Raw genomic sequence first — 18,472 nt, 5'->3', positions numbered from 1 at the left:
AGGCCCAGTCTCTTCAGGAAGTCAGAGGCATCATGCGAATCTTGAAGCATGAACACCCTAGAGTTCTTTGTTACTATTAACTTAAAGGGAAACCCCCACTTGTAGTTTAATCAGGCTTCTCTCAGCACTTGAGAAAGCGCTACTTCTCAAGTGTAACAGATAACAGATCATTGTATATGGACAAAGTCTCGCCCTCGAATTCTACCTTTTGCATATTTCTGGTCACATTCAGTAGAGCTTCCTTGCTTTCATAGCAGTGAAGCCTTAGGGCCTGTTTCCACTACACGCAGATTGGATGCAGAAAAACTGACTCCAATGAATGCCTATGGGCCTGTTTCCATGAAACGCGATTTTTCTGATGCAGATTTTCCCATAGGCATTCATTGGAGTCAGTTTTTTTGCATTTATTCTGCATCCAAGCTGCATGTAGTGGAAACAGGCCCTAAGTGTCACATTTTTAGGGGTCACAAATTCCTTTGTGCAGTGCCCAGAGCATTAGGTGCCCAATCCATCTGCCACAGAGAAACCTCTGAAATCCTCCAGTCATGGAGGTGATCAGGGGAAAATGAATTAGGGACTCCTAGAATGCCCACATTCTGACTGTTTTCAATGTCCTGCTGAGCTGTTCTCAAGTACCTGATGTCTGCCTGGGTCTGTATGTGTTCATTCTCCAGGTCACTATGGCGGCGGCTCATGTCGTCAGTCTTGTCCTCCTGCATGCTGGTGCGCTCTCCTATTGCTACTATTTCTGCTTTCAGTTCTGTAGTAGCAGAGACTATCAATCTGTGCACATTTTCCACCACAGACTGCTTATCGCAGTCCAGGAGTCTCTCCATCTGTCCCAGGGTGGCTCTGGCTGTGCATCCCCTCTAAATATAGCTCATCTGCTGGGGGAAAACCTCGGAGCCAGAATCGGAGCTCAGAGCAGGGCCACCATCTTAGATCCACGTGCATGTGCCCTAAATTGGATATTTTAAAGTAACTACATTCAAAAGTTTCTGGTGTCCTCAATGCTTAAAAGGCTTGAAATCAGTCTCTGGTTTCACAGGCCTGCTGCCCTTGCAGGCCAAGCCTTCTGAGAAGATTTAAGCACGTTTGTGAAACTTTTAAAAGTTGAGGCCTAGTCCACCGAGAGAAGTCAATAAGTAGTCACGGCCGACTGGAAGTGCGGGTCCAGCTTGGTACTCTGACAGTGGGTCTGCAGGCTCAAGGGAAAAGTCCTGGACATATGCTGGAGGGCAGCAAGGCACCTTGGATGCTGTGCCAATCGGGTGCAGGAGGGTGATGAGGGCTGCGTAGGGCAGGGAAAATGTATTTTGCCCACAGTCAGTGGGTGCAGGAGTGTGCCGGCTGTGTGATATATAACCCAAGCAAGGGATTTTTACTGATGACAGCGGCTGGATGGCTTAAGTTTCTGCACACAAGAAAGGAGCAGTGCAGAGATGCTGCTGTCTGCCATCAGAGCCAGGCCACTCACCCGATGGCCATTTTTCAATGTTTCACATCTCTCATGAAGACAAATTCTTGAACTACTGATCTATTTTTATCTGTCCTGGCAATTAGAAGTGCTTTTCCCCAATGGAAGTTTTATGGCCTGTATTTAGTCATCAATGAGTGTCCAACTGTAGAAACCAGGAGTTAGCTTACCTGTTAACGACATTTTAAGTAACACTCCAGGACAGGTACACATTGAGACTTGGCTCCTCCCAGGAACAGGAAATATCTGTCAGCCTCTCTATAAATTAAACATGGACCAAGGGTCAGGCAGTATATCAAGGAACAGGAACAATATACATTAACATAACCCTACTATATTACATTAAAATACATATAATATAACATGTATATCATGCAATATATGATATATATGGGGGTGGGTACCCCCACCTGTCCTGGAGTGTTACTTAAAATGTCGTTAACAGGTAAGCTAACTCCTGGTTTTTCCAGTAACACTCCAGGACAGGTACACATTGAGATGATCAGCAAGAAATCAATCACAAACCTTAGGGTCGGCTAACTGCCTTTAAGACAGTTCTTCCAAAGCCTTGATCGGTCTCCGTTATCCGGTCCAATCGATAGTGCTTCCTGAAGGTTCCCAAACTCTTCCAGGTCGCAGCCTTGCAGATGTTCAGCGGTAAAGCACCTGCCCTGTAAGCCCACGTAGTTGCGGCTGCCATGGTGTAATGGGCCTTTAAGTTCCCTGGAGGATCCTTACCCATAATTTGTATGCCTCCAGAATTCAATCTTTGATCCATTTGGCAATTGTTTTTGTAGAGGTTTTTAATCCTTTGGATTTTCCTGCATCATTCATGAACAGTGATTCTGATTTTCTGAACTCTAATTTTCTCCAGGTAAGTTATGAGGTTTTCTTTTTCTGATTTTGGATTAATACAGGAAGATGGCAATACAATCACCTGTGTTCTGTGGAATATGTCACCAACCTTTGGTAGGAATTCTGGGCTTGTCGGGAGAACTACTTGATCATTAAAGAAGGAACAATATGGTTCTGTGTATGAGAGAGCTTGGAGTTCACTAAATGCGCCTAGCTGAAGTGATCGCTACCAAAAATACTGTTTTAAGAGTACACATTTTTAATGAATCTTCATTAAACTCAGATGTCAATGCTTGCGACACTAAAGCTAAATTCCATTTCGGGAATTGTTTAACCATAACTGGTCTGTTTTTTTCTCTTGATTTCACAAATCTGATTATAAAAAGGGTCTAAAGCTAACTTTTTATCCACACAAAAAAACTGATAGGGCAGAAATTTGGACCTTAATTGTACTTAAGGCCAACCCTTTTCCTACGCCCTCCTGCAGAAATTCTAAAATTGTAGCCATTTCTGTTGACTGAAAATTAGAGTTTTCTAACCACAAAATAAAAGTTTCCCAATACTTTTGGTATATTAGACGAGTATTGTCTTTTCTACTTTTCAAGAGAGTATTAACTACTCTTGAGGACAATCCCTTGACTTCAAGCACTGCCCTTTCAGAAACTACGCTGTAAGTTTTCACTTTTCTAGGTTTACTATAGCCTGGTCTTGTACCTTTGTCATGTTCTCTGACACTGGTATTTCTCATGGTTGGTCTATTAACATTGATAGGAGAAGCAGATACCATGCCCTCTTGGGCCAGTTAGTAGCAATGAGAATAATGTAACAGTCTGATTTCATCAACTTTTGAAGCACTAGAGGAACTAGATTTCATGGTGGAAAGGCATATACTACATTCTGATTCCATATCAGAGTCAGGGCATCAATTGCTACGGGATTGTCCATCATATTAAGGGAATGTAACTGTTTGCACTTCCTGTTGGATTTGTTTGCGAATAAGTCCAGTTGGGCTGGCCCCATTTTCTCACAATTATTTCACATAAACTCTGATTCAGAGACCACTGTGTGTTCGTTATCTGGAGTCTGCTTAACTGATCTGCCAGAACATTGAGCGACCCCTTCAGGTGCACTGCTGTTAGTGATAGCAAGTTTTGGTCTGCTATGTCGAGGATCTCTTGCGATTCAGATATGCTACCACAGTTGCACTGTCTGACTGTACTTGAACATGACACGCTTTCAGAATATGTAATGTGATGATTAGTGGCATTTTTGCCGCCATCAGTTCCCTGAAGTTCGATGAGTGTTCCATCATTGACTGATTCCAGACACCCTGAACCTAAAAGGTGGCCACATGTGCCCCACATCCTGACAAACTTGCATCTGGTTTTGAATTACTTGCCACCATCGTAAACGCTTTTTTACTTGGGGATCCACTGCCACCATATTGTGTAGTGTATCCTGTTTGTTCCAATTGGTAACATCCAAGATTGTAGAATACTGGTATGCTTCAGAGCCCACTGAATTCCTGGCACAACTGAAGACAGAAGACCCAGAAGCTGCATGATTTGTCTGAGTGTTACTGACATGTATTGAACGTTCCCACTTTGTTTACAATCTTCTGTATCTTTTCCTGTGGAAGAAATATCTTTTGTTGTACTGAATCTATCATAAACCCCAGAAACAAAATACTCTGCGTTGGAACAAGCTGCGATTTCTCTTTGCTCACTATCCAGCTTGCCTCCTGCAGTTGATGTAATACAGTCTGTGTTCCTCTAGTTCTTTAAGGGCCCTTTTCCACTAGCAATCGCAATCACAAATCACAAACGCCAGTGATTGCGATTGCGATTTTTCATTAATTCTGTTATGCGATTGCGATTTGCGATTTTTATTTGCATTGCATTATCATTGTAAAAATCGCTCCAGCAAGCGATTGCGATTTGCGATTAGCGATTTCCAAATCGAATCACTGTAGTGGAAAATACTGCTCATGCTTTCTATGATAAAGTAACAACCCTAGCGATTTAAAGATCACTAGCGATTTGCGATTTTGCGATTCAGCAATCACAATCGCTCTAGTGGAAAAGGGCCCTTAATGTTTTTTCCCACTATCAGAAGATCATCCAGGTAAGGTATTATAAGGCGTATTATGTGCATTGCAGCAATCAATTCTCCCATAACATTTGTAATTTTGAAGCTGATGTTATGTCAAATGGGAGGCAGCAAAACTGAAAGTGCTGAACCCCTTTTTCCATTTGTACTGCAAATCTTAGGAACGCTTGAGATTTTAACTCGATTGGTATAGGTCAACAAGCATCCTGAAGATCTATGCTTGCCATAAAGCCGTTTGGTATCAGAAGATTTCTTATTGAGTAAATCGACTCCATACAAAACTTTTCGTATTTTATGTATGGGTTGATTGGTTTTAAATTCTAAATTCAATATTATTCTGTATTTTCCTGACGGCTTTTGGATCAGAAATACTTCTGAATAGAAGCCCTCGCCTCTCTGATCCACAGGCACCACTGATACCACTTTTCTGTCTAGCATGTCTGTGATAATCTCCTGTAACGTTTCCTGATGTTGAGGCAAAGTTAACTCTTTGGTGACCACAAACTTTTTTTTTTTTATATACCTCTATTGAAAGACCAAGTCTTTCTTCTTTTCTGGTTTTTATGTTTGTCTGTTTTGACGAAAAAAAACACCTCTTCCCCTGTTTAAATTGTCTCTTTTTAGGGAACAATTTCTTTCTATTAGCAGTTTTTTCAAGAACTTCTAATTCTGGGTCGAAAAAAGTATCACCCACTACTGGAATGGAACAGACTATTTTTATATGTCATACTTCCATGCAATGTTTTAATCCATAAATTTCTTCTTGCTACATTAGAAATACACGCTGCTTTTGCTGTTAACCTTATTGACTGTGAAGCTGCGTCAATTATATAAGCAATTGCCTTATGCATTGCTGTCATGGAGTTTATTAATTGATCTTTAGGTGTATCCTTCTTAATATCTTCCAATTGCTGCAACCACAGTGCTATCACTCTTGCTACACAGGTTGTAGCAGCTGAAGGCCTGAAGTTAGCACAGATAGCAGGCCACAGTATTTTAAATACATATTCAATCTTTTTATCTGATTGGTCCTTTAAGTGTCCAAGATCCTCAAAGGCCAATTCATCATCCTTATTGACTTTAGAAAAAGTTGCATATAGTTTAGGATTCTTGTCCCACATTTTGCAATCTTTCTCAGACAACGGAAACAGTCTTTTAAACCCCCTAGACATGAATAACTTTCTAATGGGGTTCTTACGTTTACTTGTAATAAGGTTGATTGATGAACTGGAAACACAGCTCTTGTGGATTTTCCATACCTTCATATAATTCATCATGCATTGAAGCAGGTTCAGTAACGGTTTTACTTAAATTTAAATCTTCATATATGGCCGTTAATAAAATGTCAGTTTCCACCACAGGGAATTTAAACTTTGACGGTTTATTTTCTATTTCTTGCCCCTCAGAGTTTGCAGAATCACCATCATTATCACTAATTTCCTCTTCATCAGAAACATTAATTGGTTTATTAGTCTTCCTAGTAGCTTTTTTATGCTTAACGACTTCCGACACCTGAGGCAGAGTCGCCTTATCAGCTTGAGTATTAGCTGGTGTGTCAGGTTTTGAAGGTATAGTAGTAGCTTTAAATATCTTTAAAGTATCTTTTAAATCTCATCTCAAAACTTGTATGGTCTCTTTGAGATGCAGATTCCTGCCTCATTACTTTGTAAGTGCAATCTCTGCATAGCAGTTTTGTTAATGCAGGATTGACTTTTGAATTACACACATGACACTGTTTAATGGGTTTAGCAGGGTCAGGTACATTAGTCGAAGTGCCCTGCAAAAAACACAAAACAATATTTTGTTCCACATAACTTAGCTTTAAAGCCCAATGCACAAACAAATAGTTATATCTGCTTAAGGCTTATATGCTTATATCTGTTAATCAAGTAGTATAAACACTTTCAGCTTTCCTCCACAAAAAATGCATGGAAAATGTAATTCATTTGCAGACTTTAAATGAGAATACAAAAAAGTCCTTAAATTAAATCCTCACAACTTATCATATTACTCTTTAACACAGTAGAAAAGTGTGAGCACATTGCTAAACAAGATGATGCATAATCTGTTTCCCAAAGCAATGCCTTTGTGCAGCACAACATACCACCAAACAAATTGCTGCATGCGGAAAAGAGCGCCCCCACAAGAGTCACCACCGCAGCCCGGGTCCCAGCAGAGCAATCTTACCCGTCCTGGCTCCTGCTCTATCTCCGACATCCTTCCACGATGTGCCAGACGCTGGGACTCCGGACGGCCACTCCTCTCCACCCGGCAAACCGGTAGTGGCGTCACGCGACCCGGGAGTTCTCCCCGAGGTCGCGGCCAAGAGACTTCCGCAAACCGCCTCCGACATGCGTATCTGTCGGACGCCACTATCGTGCCGCTGCCTCCGCTTGGTGTGTCCTCAGAGCAGCCCCTCCTGAAGCGATGCCTATCCATCATCCAGGCCGACCAACAGGTCGCAATATCCCGCTGGAAGCAGCTACCCTAAGGCAACCCCACGGCAACCCCACAGGTACTTCCAGGGACAGCAGATACTCTGTATCCAGAGAGCATGCTGCTCTGTGCCAACACATTCCCTAGCCACCCAGGCTCTCCGGGACAGCGAGCACATAGAGAGACCTGGTTCCTGGACCAGGAAATATCCAATATTGCCTGACCCTTGGTCCATGTTTAATTTATAGAGAGGCTGACGGATATTTCCTGTTCCTGGGAGGAGCCAAGTCTCAATGTGTACCTGTCCTGGAGTGTTACTGGAAAAAAAGTATTAATTACAGTACTGGATTCTAGACCTAGGGCATGAAAACACTAACACACTTGTGTCCGCTTTTCAGCAGCTGTAACTTTGATGTGTTGCTAAAAAACAGACTTTAGCGTGCTGGGCCCACTACATGTTTTACATGTGAGAATTCGCATGTAAACATTTGCAAGAAAAGAAAGAAAAATGTGCAAATTATAAGCACATTTTTTTCATGTGGCTAGCATCTATGACAACTTCATCCTCCTTTGCTTCCTTAGTGAAAAAAAAATGCAATTTCTACATTTCACAGCCACGTAGAATCATTATGCACAACTCTGATGCAAACTAGTGTGGCACACCAAAAAAAATGAAGCAATTTTCAATGGAAATGAGCCCATATAGACTTATTAGTATGCAAATCTTACTACATGAAAATACAGAAATTCACATGTAGTAGAATAGAAACAAGCCCTAAGCGTGACAAAAAAAAACAAAAACAAAAAACATTGCAGTTCTATGTAGGATTGGGACTTAAACTGGTTTATCTCATAGTGTCACATGTCATTTCCTGCAGGGCTGTGGAAGAAGAGTTCGGTGCAATTTTGGATACCTGGAGTCGGAGGTTTCAATAAACTGAAGAGTCAGAGTCGGATAATTTTTGATCCAAATCCATAGCCTTTGTAAAAATTAGACTAAGGAGTCTGAGTCGAGGAGTTGGAGGTTTCATAAACTGAGGAGTCGGATGATTTTTGTACTGACTCTACATCCCTGATTTCATGTCCCCTATAAAAAGGTTTGTGGCTCAAAGTGGACCAGAGACATGTAACACTGTCTTAAGCCAATAGTCTTTGGGCACGGCTCCGTAATGATCCTGGTTGCCCATGGAGTGCATCCTAAGTGGTTGCATCCCTGTAGCACTTTGAGTCTACCAGGAGAAAAGGACAATATATTGCTCTGTGTCTTGTCTAAAACCAAAGCATTTATACTTACCTGGCCAGCCCCATGCATGCCGTAAGCTCCCTCTTGTCCTCCCGGGCTGCCCTATTATCCTGCTGTAAGCTCCAGCAAATTGGCCACTCACTATCAGTCCAATTTACCAGAGCTTACTGATGGACAATGTTTTAGTTGCAAAATGCTGGAAAAAAATTGTAGAGAAAGTGAAAAAAAATTAACTCCTAGCTAAAAACTCAGGACAGTGCAATCAAATATGGCAAAGGGAGCTTATATGGGATTGTTATCTGAAGCACATGAGCAAATGTGCAAGAATGTTTATGTAATCTTTCAGAAACAAAGTATAAGCATGGCAACATTGTATTTTAAGATATTTTAACACACGAACATCTAAAAACTTTTGGCCATGAGAATCTTATTCACCTTATCTGAAGTGACCGAGGAACGAGGAATTAATGCTAGGATTTCACAAGTTTTTTTTTTGGCAGATTTACTGGTCAAACGTTTTCCATTCGATTTTCCGATCGTTTTGCTGGATGATTTGTGTTCACTGCTACGAAAAAACTCATTCAGAGCCATCTATCTGCTGAAAAAACTCATGGTGTATTCCCACCATAAGGGCCATTAAACCAAATGTTCTGGGTCATCAGTTATCCCAGGCTTTACAATAGTTTACTTTTTGTAGGCTAAAAGTCCCAGGTGGAATCTCTGCAAAGATAACCAGGTCATCTAGATTAAGCACTAGAATTAACACTTGAATACTCAGGTCTCGTTTCCACTATTGCGGTGCAGAATCGCCAGGATTCCACCGCTGATGAAATCGCATGCGGATGCGATTCCCCATGCGTTTTTGCCGCAAATTCGCATAGGTGAGGGTATATGCGATTTTAACCATGTCACTGCCTGTGTGAATTTACATTGGTACCTATGCGAATTCGCTGCAAAAAACGCATGCGATTTTCCTATTAAATACATTGCATGCGATTCGCATGCATTCCACTCGCAGGCGAATTCTGCGGCTCTTTTGTGCGTTTTTTCACCGCTGAAAACAGGCCCATCCACTTGCATTACATGTGCGAATCCGCATGAGTTGGACGCATGCGGATTCGCGATAGTGGAAACGAGCCCTCAGGGGAGACATTGGCTCCAATGAAAACACTGAGCTGGTGCAAGTCCGAAAAAGCATTGCCCTGAAATAAGAATACTGGTGTTGGCTACCATCTTGTAGTTGGCCAGAACCCCACTTGGAATCCCATTACTATATCCAATTGCCAACCATCTTTTGTGTGGCAATGTCCTGCCTGCTCAAGCATAGGAGGAAATGTACGAGGGCCCAAAGGAAGGTGGGTGGCCATCTTGCATGTGGGTTAGCAAGCCAAAAGTGTAGCTCGGCTCCCCCACCACTGCTTCACATGCAATGCTAGGATGGTATGGCTTCAAATTATTACGCTAGCAAAAACAATTAACTGTTAAGCCAGCTGGGCATAACACCGTTTGAGAACCAAATATTTTGGTTTAAGAGATCTTTTAATTTAGAGATCACAACAAAAGAGAATAATGTCAAGGTGCTGGTAACTGTAATGGTTACCATGTCTCTCCATCCGCCAATAAACACTGTCACTCTGCTGGACTACCTTAGAAAAATAGAACATATTATACAAACTAAAACCGGATTACAAAAACGTACATTGACACAGTACACTCCATTAGCCATACATTTGTAATTGGCACATAATGTCCTAGTTATCGCTTACCTTTTGAACAAGTGGTATTAATTGCTGGTGTTCTGCCAATGTTTTTAACAATTCCATAATAAATGGAAGGTAGTTGTGTTTCCGCCTTATATTTTCAATCTGCAGACAGTAAATGGAAGCAGTATGACATTTGTTTTACAATCTTAAATATAAAAGACAAATTCTGCAATTTAGACATTTTATAGGTTCCCCTTTCCACTTCTGACATAACAGTTCTGCCAACTAGAATTACAAAATGAAAAATGTTATACTAAGTTTTTTTTTTATTCTAACATATGAGGGTTTATGTTCACTTCCAATTCCAAACTGCTGGTACAGTAGACATGTAACATTTGAACAACTAGCAAACTTGCACTGCAAAATTCAGATGATGGAATGGATAGGACGAGTGAGAGAAATGGGGGTAGTACAAATAAGGGTTGGAGAAAATAGCAGGGGTGGTGTAAGAGTTTGAAGGAGTTTAGAAAGGTGCATGACAGGTGGACAAGTTAGTGGTACGTAGGACATAAGACGGGTGTTGGGTGCATAACGGGAGGGGGGAGTGGTTCAAGATTTGGTGGCAGGTTATGGTGCCAAGTTTAGGTACATGGAAGGGTGTGTGTGGGGTTAGGTCTGTGCATGCCCAGCAGAACTAAGTCACCTGTGCACAGATGGGGAAAAAAAGAGTGGCTTTGTTCTACTGTGCATACGCGGACTTAACTTGTACATGCCCAGTTGGGAACTGCTCCAGTCGGCTAAGTTTAGGATGACCCTTTGCTGGAATGGTGGGTTGTAAGATATGAGAAGCATATCCAGAGGCTACCCACTGCCAATGTACCGGTAAGAATCAAATAAAAAAAATGCCTGCTTATGGTGGACTTGAATTTTAGGGCACACCTTCACTTGTTAAGGCAATATTACAGTAAATGCAGCTATTCTGTTTTTAATAGAAAAGCACCATGCGCCTCCTTACTGAACAGCATTAGCCTACAGTAACAAATGGGGATCTGTTCTCCCCAATAATGTATGAGTGTGCATGGAAAATGCAATCCATTTTCAGCAATGATGTGACTTTCCCATAGCATTTCTTTTGGGAGGGCCAATAATGTTTGTTCCTCTGAAGCTTATTTGCCAAGGTATACATTTTAAGGGATTTCAACAGGTATTCCCACCATATTTAGGCAGGCAGTGCTAGGACAATTTCCAATAGATTTCATGCTGAAAACTGTTAGAAATCCATCTGCACTTTGCAGGCAGGCAATAGATTCCTCTCTGATCAGAGAGGGATCTATCTGATGATCAATCTGGTGGCAGATCAAGAGGTGTATGGACACCTTAGCTATCCCCCTCCCCTTCCTGCTAAGACAAATTCACACAGGCATTCCCCTTGCCTGCCGACAGGTGTCCCAGAGGGAAAGGAGGGAACAGCTTCTCTAGGAGCGCAATCCAGAAAACATATCTTGAAATCAGATATACATTTAAATTTGTGGACTAAAAAGAGTGCCATTAAATATAGAAAGGAGATCTACTACTGTGCAGCCTTGGCAACAGTTTTATTCACAGGAACCCACTAAAGGATTGCAGTACATAATTTACAAGCTCAACAAAACTAAATGAAAAATATATTTATTAACTAAATATTAGCCCCTGTAATAACTACAATCCCCTTCCAAGTTATTTAAGATAAAATAGAACATTAACCTTATATCGTTTGCTCTTTTGGTTTTCTTCTTCAAGAAGTAGTTCAAACTTAGCAATGTCAGACTTGAGAGAGCTTATCAAACTGCAGTGATCCATTTCCAATGGCTGAACCTGTCAAATAAAAAAAATGAATACATAATGCAAGGGGGGTTGTTGTAGACATGCTATGGCTGTCACTCACTTTGTCCATTTACATCCAAGATTAGCTGACTTACCTTATGCCAGTGTGGGGGAAATAGATTTGCTTTTAAACAATACCAGTTGCAAGGCACCTATTGACCTCATTGGAGGTCGTAGTGTCTGAATCTCACACCGGAAACTAGCATGCAGCTAATCCTGTTAGATTTTTGTCAGAAACCTCTGATCTCCATTCTTGTTCAGGGTCTATAGCTAGTCCTCCCTGAATCACTAGTGCTTAGCAGGTATACAGCATGATACTGCTGTACCCCCTTCCCTGGCTGCATCTGAGGGATTACACTCCAGCTGACGTGCAATCTCTGGGCCTCAGTCTTTGACATCATGCTGTTTTCCAACGATTGACTATTGGATGCAATTCTAATTGGCTGTGTATTGGGATGACAAGACAATAAAAACGAGCAATACATACCTGGATGTGACTGTATATGGTTTCTCTTATGCTTTTATAAACTGTTCTGTATTCACAAACCATGAACTCAGAAAAGAAAAAAAAATTGCCTCTGAAGAAGCGACCTGGTAATAGGTCACGAAACGTGCGTCAGGCTATTGATATTATGACCATTTTATTATATATTGATATATGACCATTATATTATTTGTATGACTTTTTATTGGCATTACTATTAAAAGTTATGTTTTATGAATAAGATTACTTAGCTCGAGAAACCCTCAACGTGTATTTTGTTTGTTTTTGTACTAAATTATTAGAGGGGTGGCCACTTTCTTCCCAGATACGATTACCAATATTTAACATAAGAGTATTAGTGACAGAGGATCAGCAGCACAGCCAGCCAATGTGCATGGCTCAAAATTAAAATAGGTCATCCCCATATTTCTCTCACTTCAGGTTCCATTTAGGAGTCAGACGATTAGTTAGTAGGTGATACTGGTTAATGGGTGTAGGGATTCTGCTAGTCAGAGAAGGGCTTCAACCTCACACTTTTCAGAATCCCTGCCTCTAGTCTACATCCTAGCTACTTGTAGAGTTTATCTTGGAATTCCTTCATAAAGGTTGTACCAAGGTTATCACCACACCAAACTATATAAAAAAAACCCCCAGCAATTTATTGATCCATATTTGCAAATTCTGTCAACATCATGCAAAATTCCTCAAGCCAGTATACAAGCAATATGAACTATGACACTTCAAGTTTGTCAGAAAATATATGCGACTGATCAAGTTTGTTTTGGGTCATTGGCACTCTGTCAATCAATGTTTAAAACGTTGAAGACCATGAGGTGGCTAGCATAAAAAAATATACGTAGAAGCTGGAAAGAAAAGGTGGGAAAAAAGTCAGTGCATTTTATAATCCGAAGGTGTCCGCCATAAGTGCCTCCTCTGTCCTCTTTTGCTGGCCTGTGTCTCTGGTGTCCTCAAGTCTCCCCTCAGGCAAGTATCCCAGGTCCTCCTGTGTCTCACTGCCCCTGTGTCCCCTCTGTCAAATCTGCCCCCCGTGTCCAGTGTCCCCCTGTGTAGAGACTCGGGACCTCCATGCAGCCATTCAGTAGCTTGCTCGCTGGAGCCTCCTGACCCCGTGCAGCCCCCTGTACCATCAGTCCTCCTAATAAATTACTTTGCAAATACCGCTGTGTCCAGGGTGTAGAGACCCGGGACCTCCGTGCAGCCATTCAGCGCCTCGCTCGCTGGAATCTCCAGACACCGTACAGCCAATTGGGGGATCGCTGCAAGTGAATCCCTGCTCGTGATTGGCCCAATGACGGAGCCTCTGTCCGGCCTCCGAGACCAGCGGCTCCAGTCAGAAAGCCAGGCGGCCGTGATTGAATAGCAGCGCTCCCCCAATTGGCTGCGCGGCATCTGGAAGCTACAGCGGACTTGAACTCTTGCACAGGACAGAAGGAAAACCGAGAAATGCACTCTATGGCCTCGATTCATAAAAGCAATGCGATTAAAAAAAAAAAAATCTGGGAGGGAAAATACCGCATTCTGTATTTTCCAGGTCTGTGTGCTAATTCATAAAGATTTTCCCAGCTGCCTTTGAAGGTTGGTAAATTACCGCAGCCCATTCAGCGGTAGAGCAGTGTGGCGATATCTCTCTTTTGCCCTGCACGGGCGACTCACACAGACGGCTCTCTGCACGGATGACTCACACAGACGGCTCTCTGCACAGATGACTCACACAGACGGCTCTCTGCACAGATGACTCACACAGACGGCTCTCTGCACAGATGACTCACACAGACGGCTCTCTGCACAGATGACTCACACAGACGGCTCTCTGCACAGATGACTCACACAGACGGCTCTCTGCACAGATGACTCACACAGACGGCTCTCTGCACAGATGACTCACACAGACGGCTCTCTGCACAGATGACTCACACAGACGGCTCTCTGCACAGATGACTCACACAGACGGCTCTCTGCACAGATGACTCACACAGACGGCTCTCTGCACAGATGACTCACACAGACGGCTCTCTGCACAGATGACTCACACAGACGGCTCTCTGCACAGATGACTCACACAGACGGCTCTCTGCACAGATGACTCACACAGACGGCTCTCTGCACAGATGACTCACACAGACGGCTCTCTGCACAGATGACTCACACAGACGGCTCTCTGCACAGATGACTCACACAGACGGCTCTCTGCACAGATGACTCACACAGACGGCTCTCTGCACAGATGACTCACACAGACGGCTCTCTGCACAGATGACTCACACAGACGGCTCTCTGCACAGATGACTCACACAGACGGCTCTCTGCACAGATGACTCACACAGACGGCTCTCTGCACAGATGACTCACACAGACGGCTCTCTGCACAGATGACTCACACAGACGGCTCTCTGCACAGATGACTCACACAGACGGCTCTCTGCACAGATGACTCACACAGACGGCTCTCTGCACAGATGACTCACACAGACGGCTCTCTGCACAGATGACTCACACAGACGGCTCTCTGCACAGATGACTCACACAGACGGCTCTCTGCACAGATGACTCACACAGACGGCTCTCTGCACAGATGACTCACACAGACGGCTCTCTGCACAGATGACTCACACAGACGGCTCTCTGCACAGATGACTCACACAGACGGCTCTCTGCACAGATGACTCACACAGACGGCTCTCTGCACAGATGACTCACACAGACGGCTCTCTGCACAGATGACTCACACAGACGGCTCTCTGCACAGATGACTCACACAGACGGCTCTCTGCACAGTTGACTCACACAGACGGCTCTCTGCACAGATGACTCACACAGACGGCTTTCTGCACAGATGACTCACACAGACGGCTCTCTGCACAGATGACTCACACAGACGGCTCTCTGCACAGTTGACTCACACAGACGGCTCTCTGCACAGATGACTCACACAGACGGCTTTCTGCACAGATGACTCACACAGACGGCTCTCTGCACAGATGACTCACACAGACGGCTCTCTGCACAGATGACTCACACAGACGGCTCTCTGCACAGATGACTCACACAGACGGCTCTCTGCACAGATGACTCACACAGACGGCTCTCTGCACAGATGACTCACACAGACGGCTCTCTGCACAGATGACTCACACAGACGGCTCTCTGCACAGATGACTCACACAGACGGCTCTCTGCACAGATGACTCACACAGACGGCTCTCTGCACAGATGACTCACAGAGACTTCGGCTCCCTGCTCAGACTGTCGGCTCCCTGCACTTTGCATTGTTAACACCTCACCAGAGGTGTCGGTGACTATCGGCAGGCTTACCGCTTGTTGAAGGCTTTATGAATTGACATTTGCTGACAATTTACTGACATGTGTTGGAGGTAACTACAGCCAGGTCGGTAATTTTCCTCACTGCTCGGCAATTTCAGTTTTTCATCCGGTAACAGCCTTTATGAATTGACACATTGCTAGGTGCTCGGGAAAGTCTGCTGTTTTCAGCATTACTGCATGCGGTAATGCTTTATGAATTGAGGCCTATATGTACTTAGAGAGTTTAGCCTGTCTTAATTCCCCCTTATATGTGTAATCACAAGTTGTAATTTGATACCTCAGCTATATCTGCTGACTGCCACAGCAGAGTGCTCATTTAAAAACACTAGATGTTAACAATATTTTTGCTTCCATTAAAGCAGGAAGTAGACAAACTGCATATTTATTTGCAAGATTTGTATCAGCTGTAACAAAGAAATGTTTTTCTTTAAAGGTTATTTTGCGGTTTTGTGTATTTTTTAGAGCAGAAATGAAGTTCTGAGTTCAGATCCGCTTTAAAAGCATGTGTGCTGTAATTCATATTTAAATACGGTATTTTATGGATAAAAATAAATAAATAAAATAAATCACTGCAGGAAAAAAAATTGAATTCATTTTGTGAACAGAGTTTTATGCAAAGAGGGAGATATTGCTTGCTTGGCAGAGACAGCAAACTGTCAGGGCCATGGCCCTGACATCACACTGAGGGAGGGGCTTCATCACAACATCAGCCATACAGACGTCCCTGATGATCTATTTGAGAACAGGTAAAGTTTTCTTGGGAAAGGGGGTATCAGCTACTGATTGGGATGAAGTTCAATCCTAGGTTAAAGTTTCTCTTTAAGGGTGATTGGGTGCTACATGCTTGTTTCAGGTGTGTGATTCAGACACTACTGATGCATGAAAAATCAGCAAAACACCAGGCAACTGGTATTGTTTTAAAAATAAATAAATATGCAAGTCTCCATGTCCCTCTTGCTTTCGGTGTCCTTGAAGTGTGCACAATACATATACATTTGTCAATACATACATTTGTCAATAGTTACATAGTTTGTTTGGAAAAAAAAATCATCTGCCATCAAGTTCAACCAGAAGGAAAAAAAAACAACAAAAAAAACCAAAACCATCTTGAATCTGAACATATCCCAGTTGATCCGGGGAAGGCGAAAAAAAATCTTACAAGGCCTGGGCCAATTAGCCTTAAAAGGAAAAAAAATCTTTCCAAAGGCAGATAGCAGTCAGATAAATACCTGGATAATTGTAATTACCTAGTCATTATAGCCGAGGATGCCCTTTTTTTCTGAGGTAAGATATTCCAGATTTTAACCACTCTCACTGTAAAGGACCTGATTGTAAATAGATGACAATTTTTTTCCCTTCGTACGCAGATCATGTCCCCTTGTCTGTTGTACAACCCTAGGGACAAAAAGCTCATCTGCCAAGCATTTCTATTGCCCTCTGATGTATACATTAGACATGTTATCAGGTCACCTCTCAATCACCCTTTTTCCAAGCAAAATAAACCCAGTTTGCCCAGCCATTCTTGGTAAGGGAAATCTTCCATTCATTTGATTAATTTACTTGCCCGTCTTTGTACCTGTTCTAGAATGTCAATGTCCTTGATAAAGTGCGGTGCCCAAAACTGTATCTCATACTCCAGATGTAGACTCACAAGTGATTTATACAGAGGGAGTAGTATACTAGCATCTCAAGATTTTATTTCCCATTTTATGCATCCCAGAATTTTACTTGCTTTAGCTACTGCTGCTTGGCACTGCATACAATTACTTAGCTTGTTATCAACCAGTATTCCCAAGTCATTATCCAAGTCTGATGTTCCCAGCTGTATGCCATTTATTTTATATGGTGCTCTACCATTGGTACGACCAAGGAGCATAACTTAATATTTATCAACCTAAAATTTTATCTGCCATGTACCTGCCCATGTTATAAAGAGCCTGTTGAAATATGTCACTATCCGTCTTATGGCCCTTTTACACTTGCGTTGGTATGCAATAGTGCTTTAGTATGCGTTGGTACGCACTTTTTCCATAGCATTGCATTGTGAAAAAGATTTCAATTAAAATGCATATAGTGGGAACTGTGCCATAGGAAAACATAGGCATTACTTTGAAAATCAGTTTTCTTTCCTTTCAGTTTTAACCGAGAGCAACTGATTAAAGTGAATGTTTACCGTTTCAAAAAAGAAAAAGTCGGATACTCACCTAAGGAGAGGGAAGGCTCGGTCCTAATGAGCCTTCCCTCTCCTCTCCCGGTGCCGCGCAGGATCCCCCGTGGCAGTATTCGACCAGTTTGGTCAAATACTGCCACTTCCGCATGCCGAAGGAAGCTTTCGGAAGCCTTCGGGAGCACTCGGGCTCCCGAGGACGCGGCCGCTCCATACTACGCATGCGCGAGCGCCCTCTATGACGCGCTCGCGCGTCCGTAGTATGGAGCGGCCCGTCTTCGGAAGCCTGAGTGCTCCCGAAGACCTCCAAAGTCCCTGCGGCGGCGGACGCGAACGGGGGAGCCAGCGCAGCACCGAGGGCACCGGGAGAGGAGAGGAAGGCTCATTAGGACCGAGCCTTCCCTCTCCTTAGGTGAGTATCTGACTTTTTTTTTTTTATTAGCGGTACCCATTGGCTTTAAGTGTAAAAGGGGCCTAAAGGTGGCAACACACCATACAATTTTTTAAATCTTTTCAATTCAAGAATTGCAATTAATGTTTCTGACTGACTGTAACATTTAAAAAACCTGACCAATGTACCACACACGTTACATTTCCCAATTATGAAAAAAAAAAATGATTGGAAACTCAGCAAAAAATTGCTTCGGTCTGCAGATCAAGAAATTGACAATCTATCCTACACCACTGAATTTTCATAAAAATTAATCAGAACAATCCAACACTCCCGATCTTCTATCAAATAAAAACGGGAGACAAAAAGAAATCAGATTTCTTGAATGAATTTGATTTTTTT

The 18,472-nt window shown here is 42.8% G+C and overlaps 1 protein-coding gene across 2 annotated transcripts in view; it reads right to left on the bottom strand.

The window, feature by feature from the left end:
• UCHL5 (ubiquitin C-terminal hydrolase L5) overlaps positions 1 to 18,472 on the bottom strand; it is a 147,692-nt gene that overhangs the window by 20,884 nt on the left and 108,336 nt on the right. For both annotated transcript variants that reach the window (XM_068242671.1, XM_068242672.1), the window contains 2 exons: positions 11,567 to 11,677; positions 9,887 to 9,985 (listed from right to left, as the gene is read on the bottom strand). In XM_068242671.1, the coding sequence (XP_068098772.1) occupies positions 9,887 to 9,985; positions 11,567 to 11,677 (210 nt within the window). The remainder of the gene's footprint in view (positions 1 to 9,886; positions 9,986 to 11,566; positions 11,678 to 18,472) is intronic.

The sequence above is a fragment of the Hyperolius riggenbachi genome, chromosome 6 (assembly GCF_040937935.1).
Source record: "Hyperolius riggenbachi isolate aHypRig1 chromosome 6, aHypRig1.pri, whole genome shotgun sequence".
NCBI lineage: Eukaryota > Metazoa > Chordata > Amphibia > Anura > Hyperoliidae > Hyperolius > Hyperolius riggenbachi.
The sequence above is the reverse complement of the archived record's forward strand: the minus strand, read 5'-3'. Positions and strand labels throughout refer to the sequence as shown.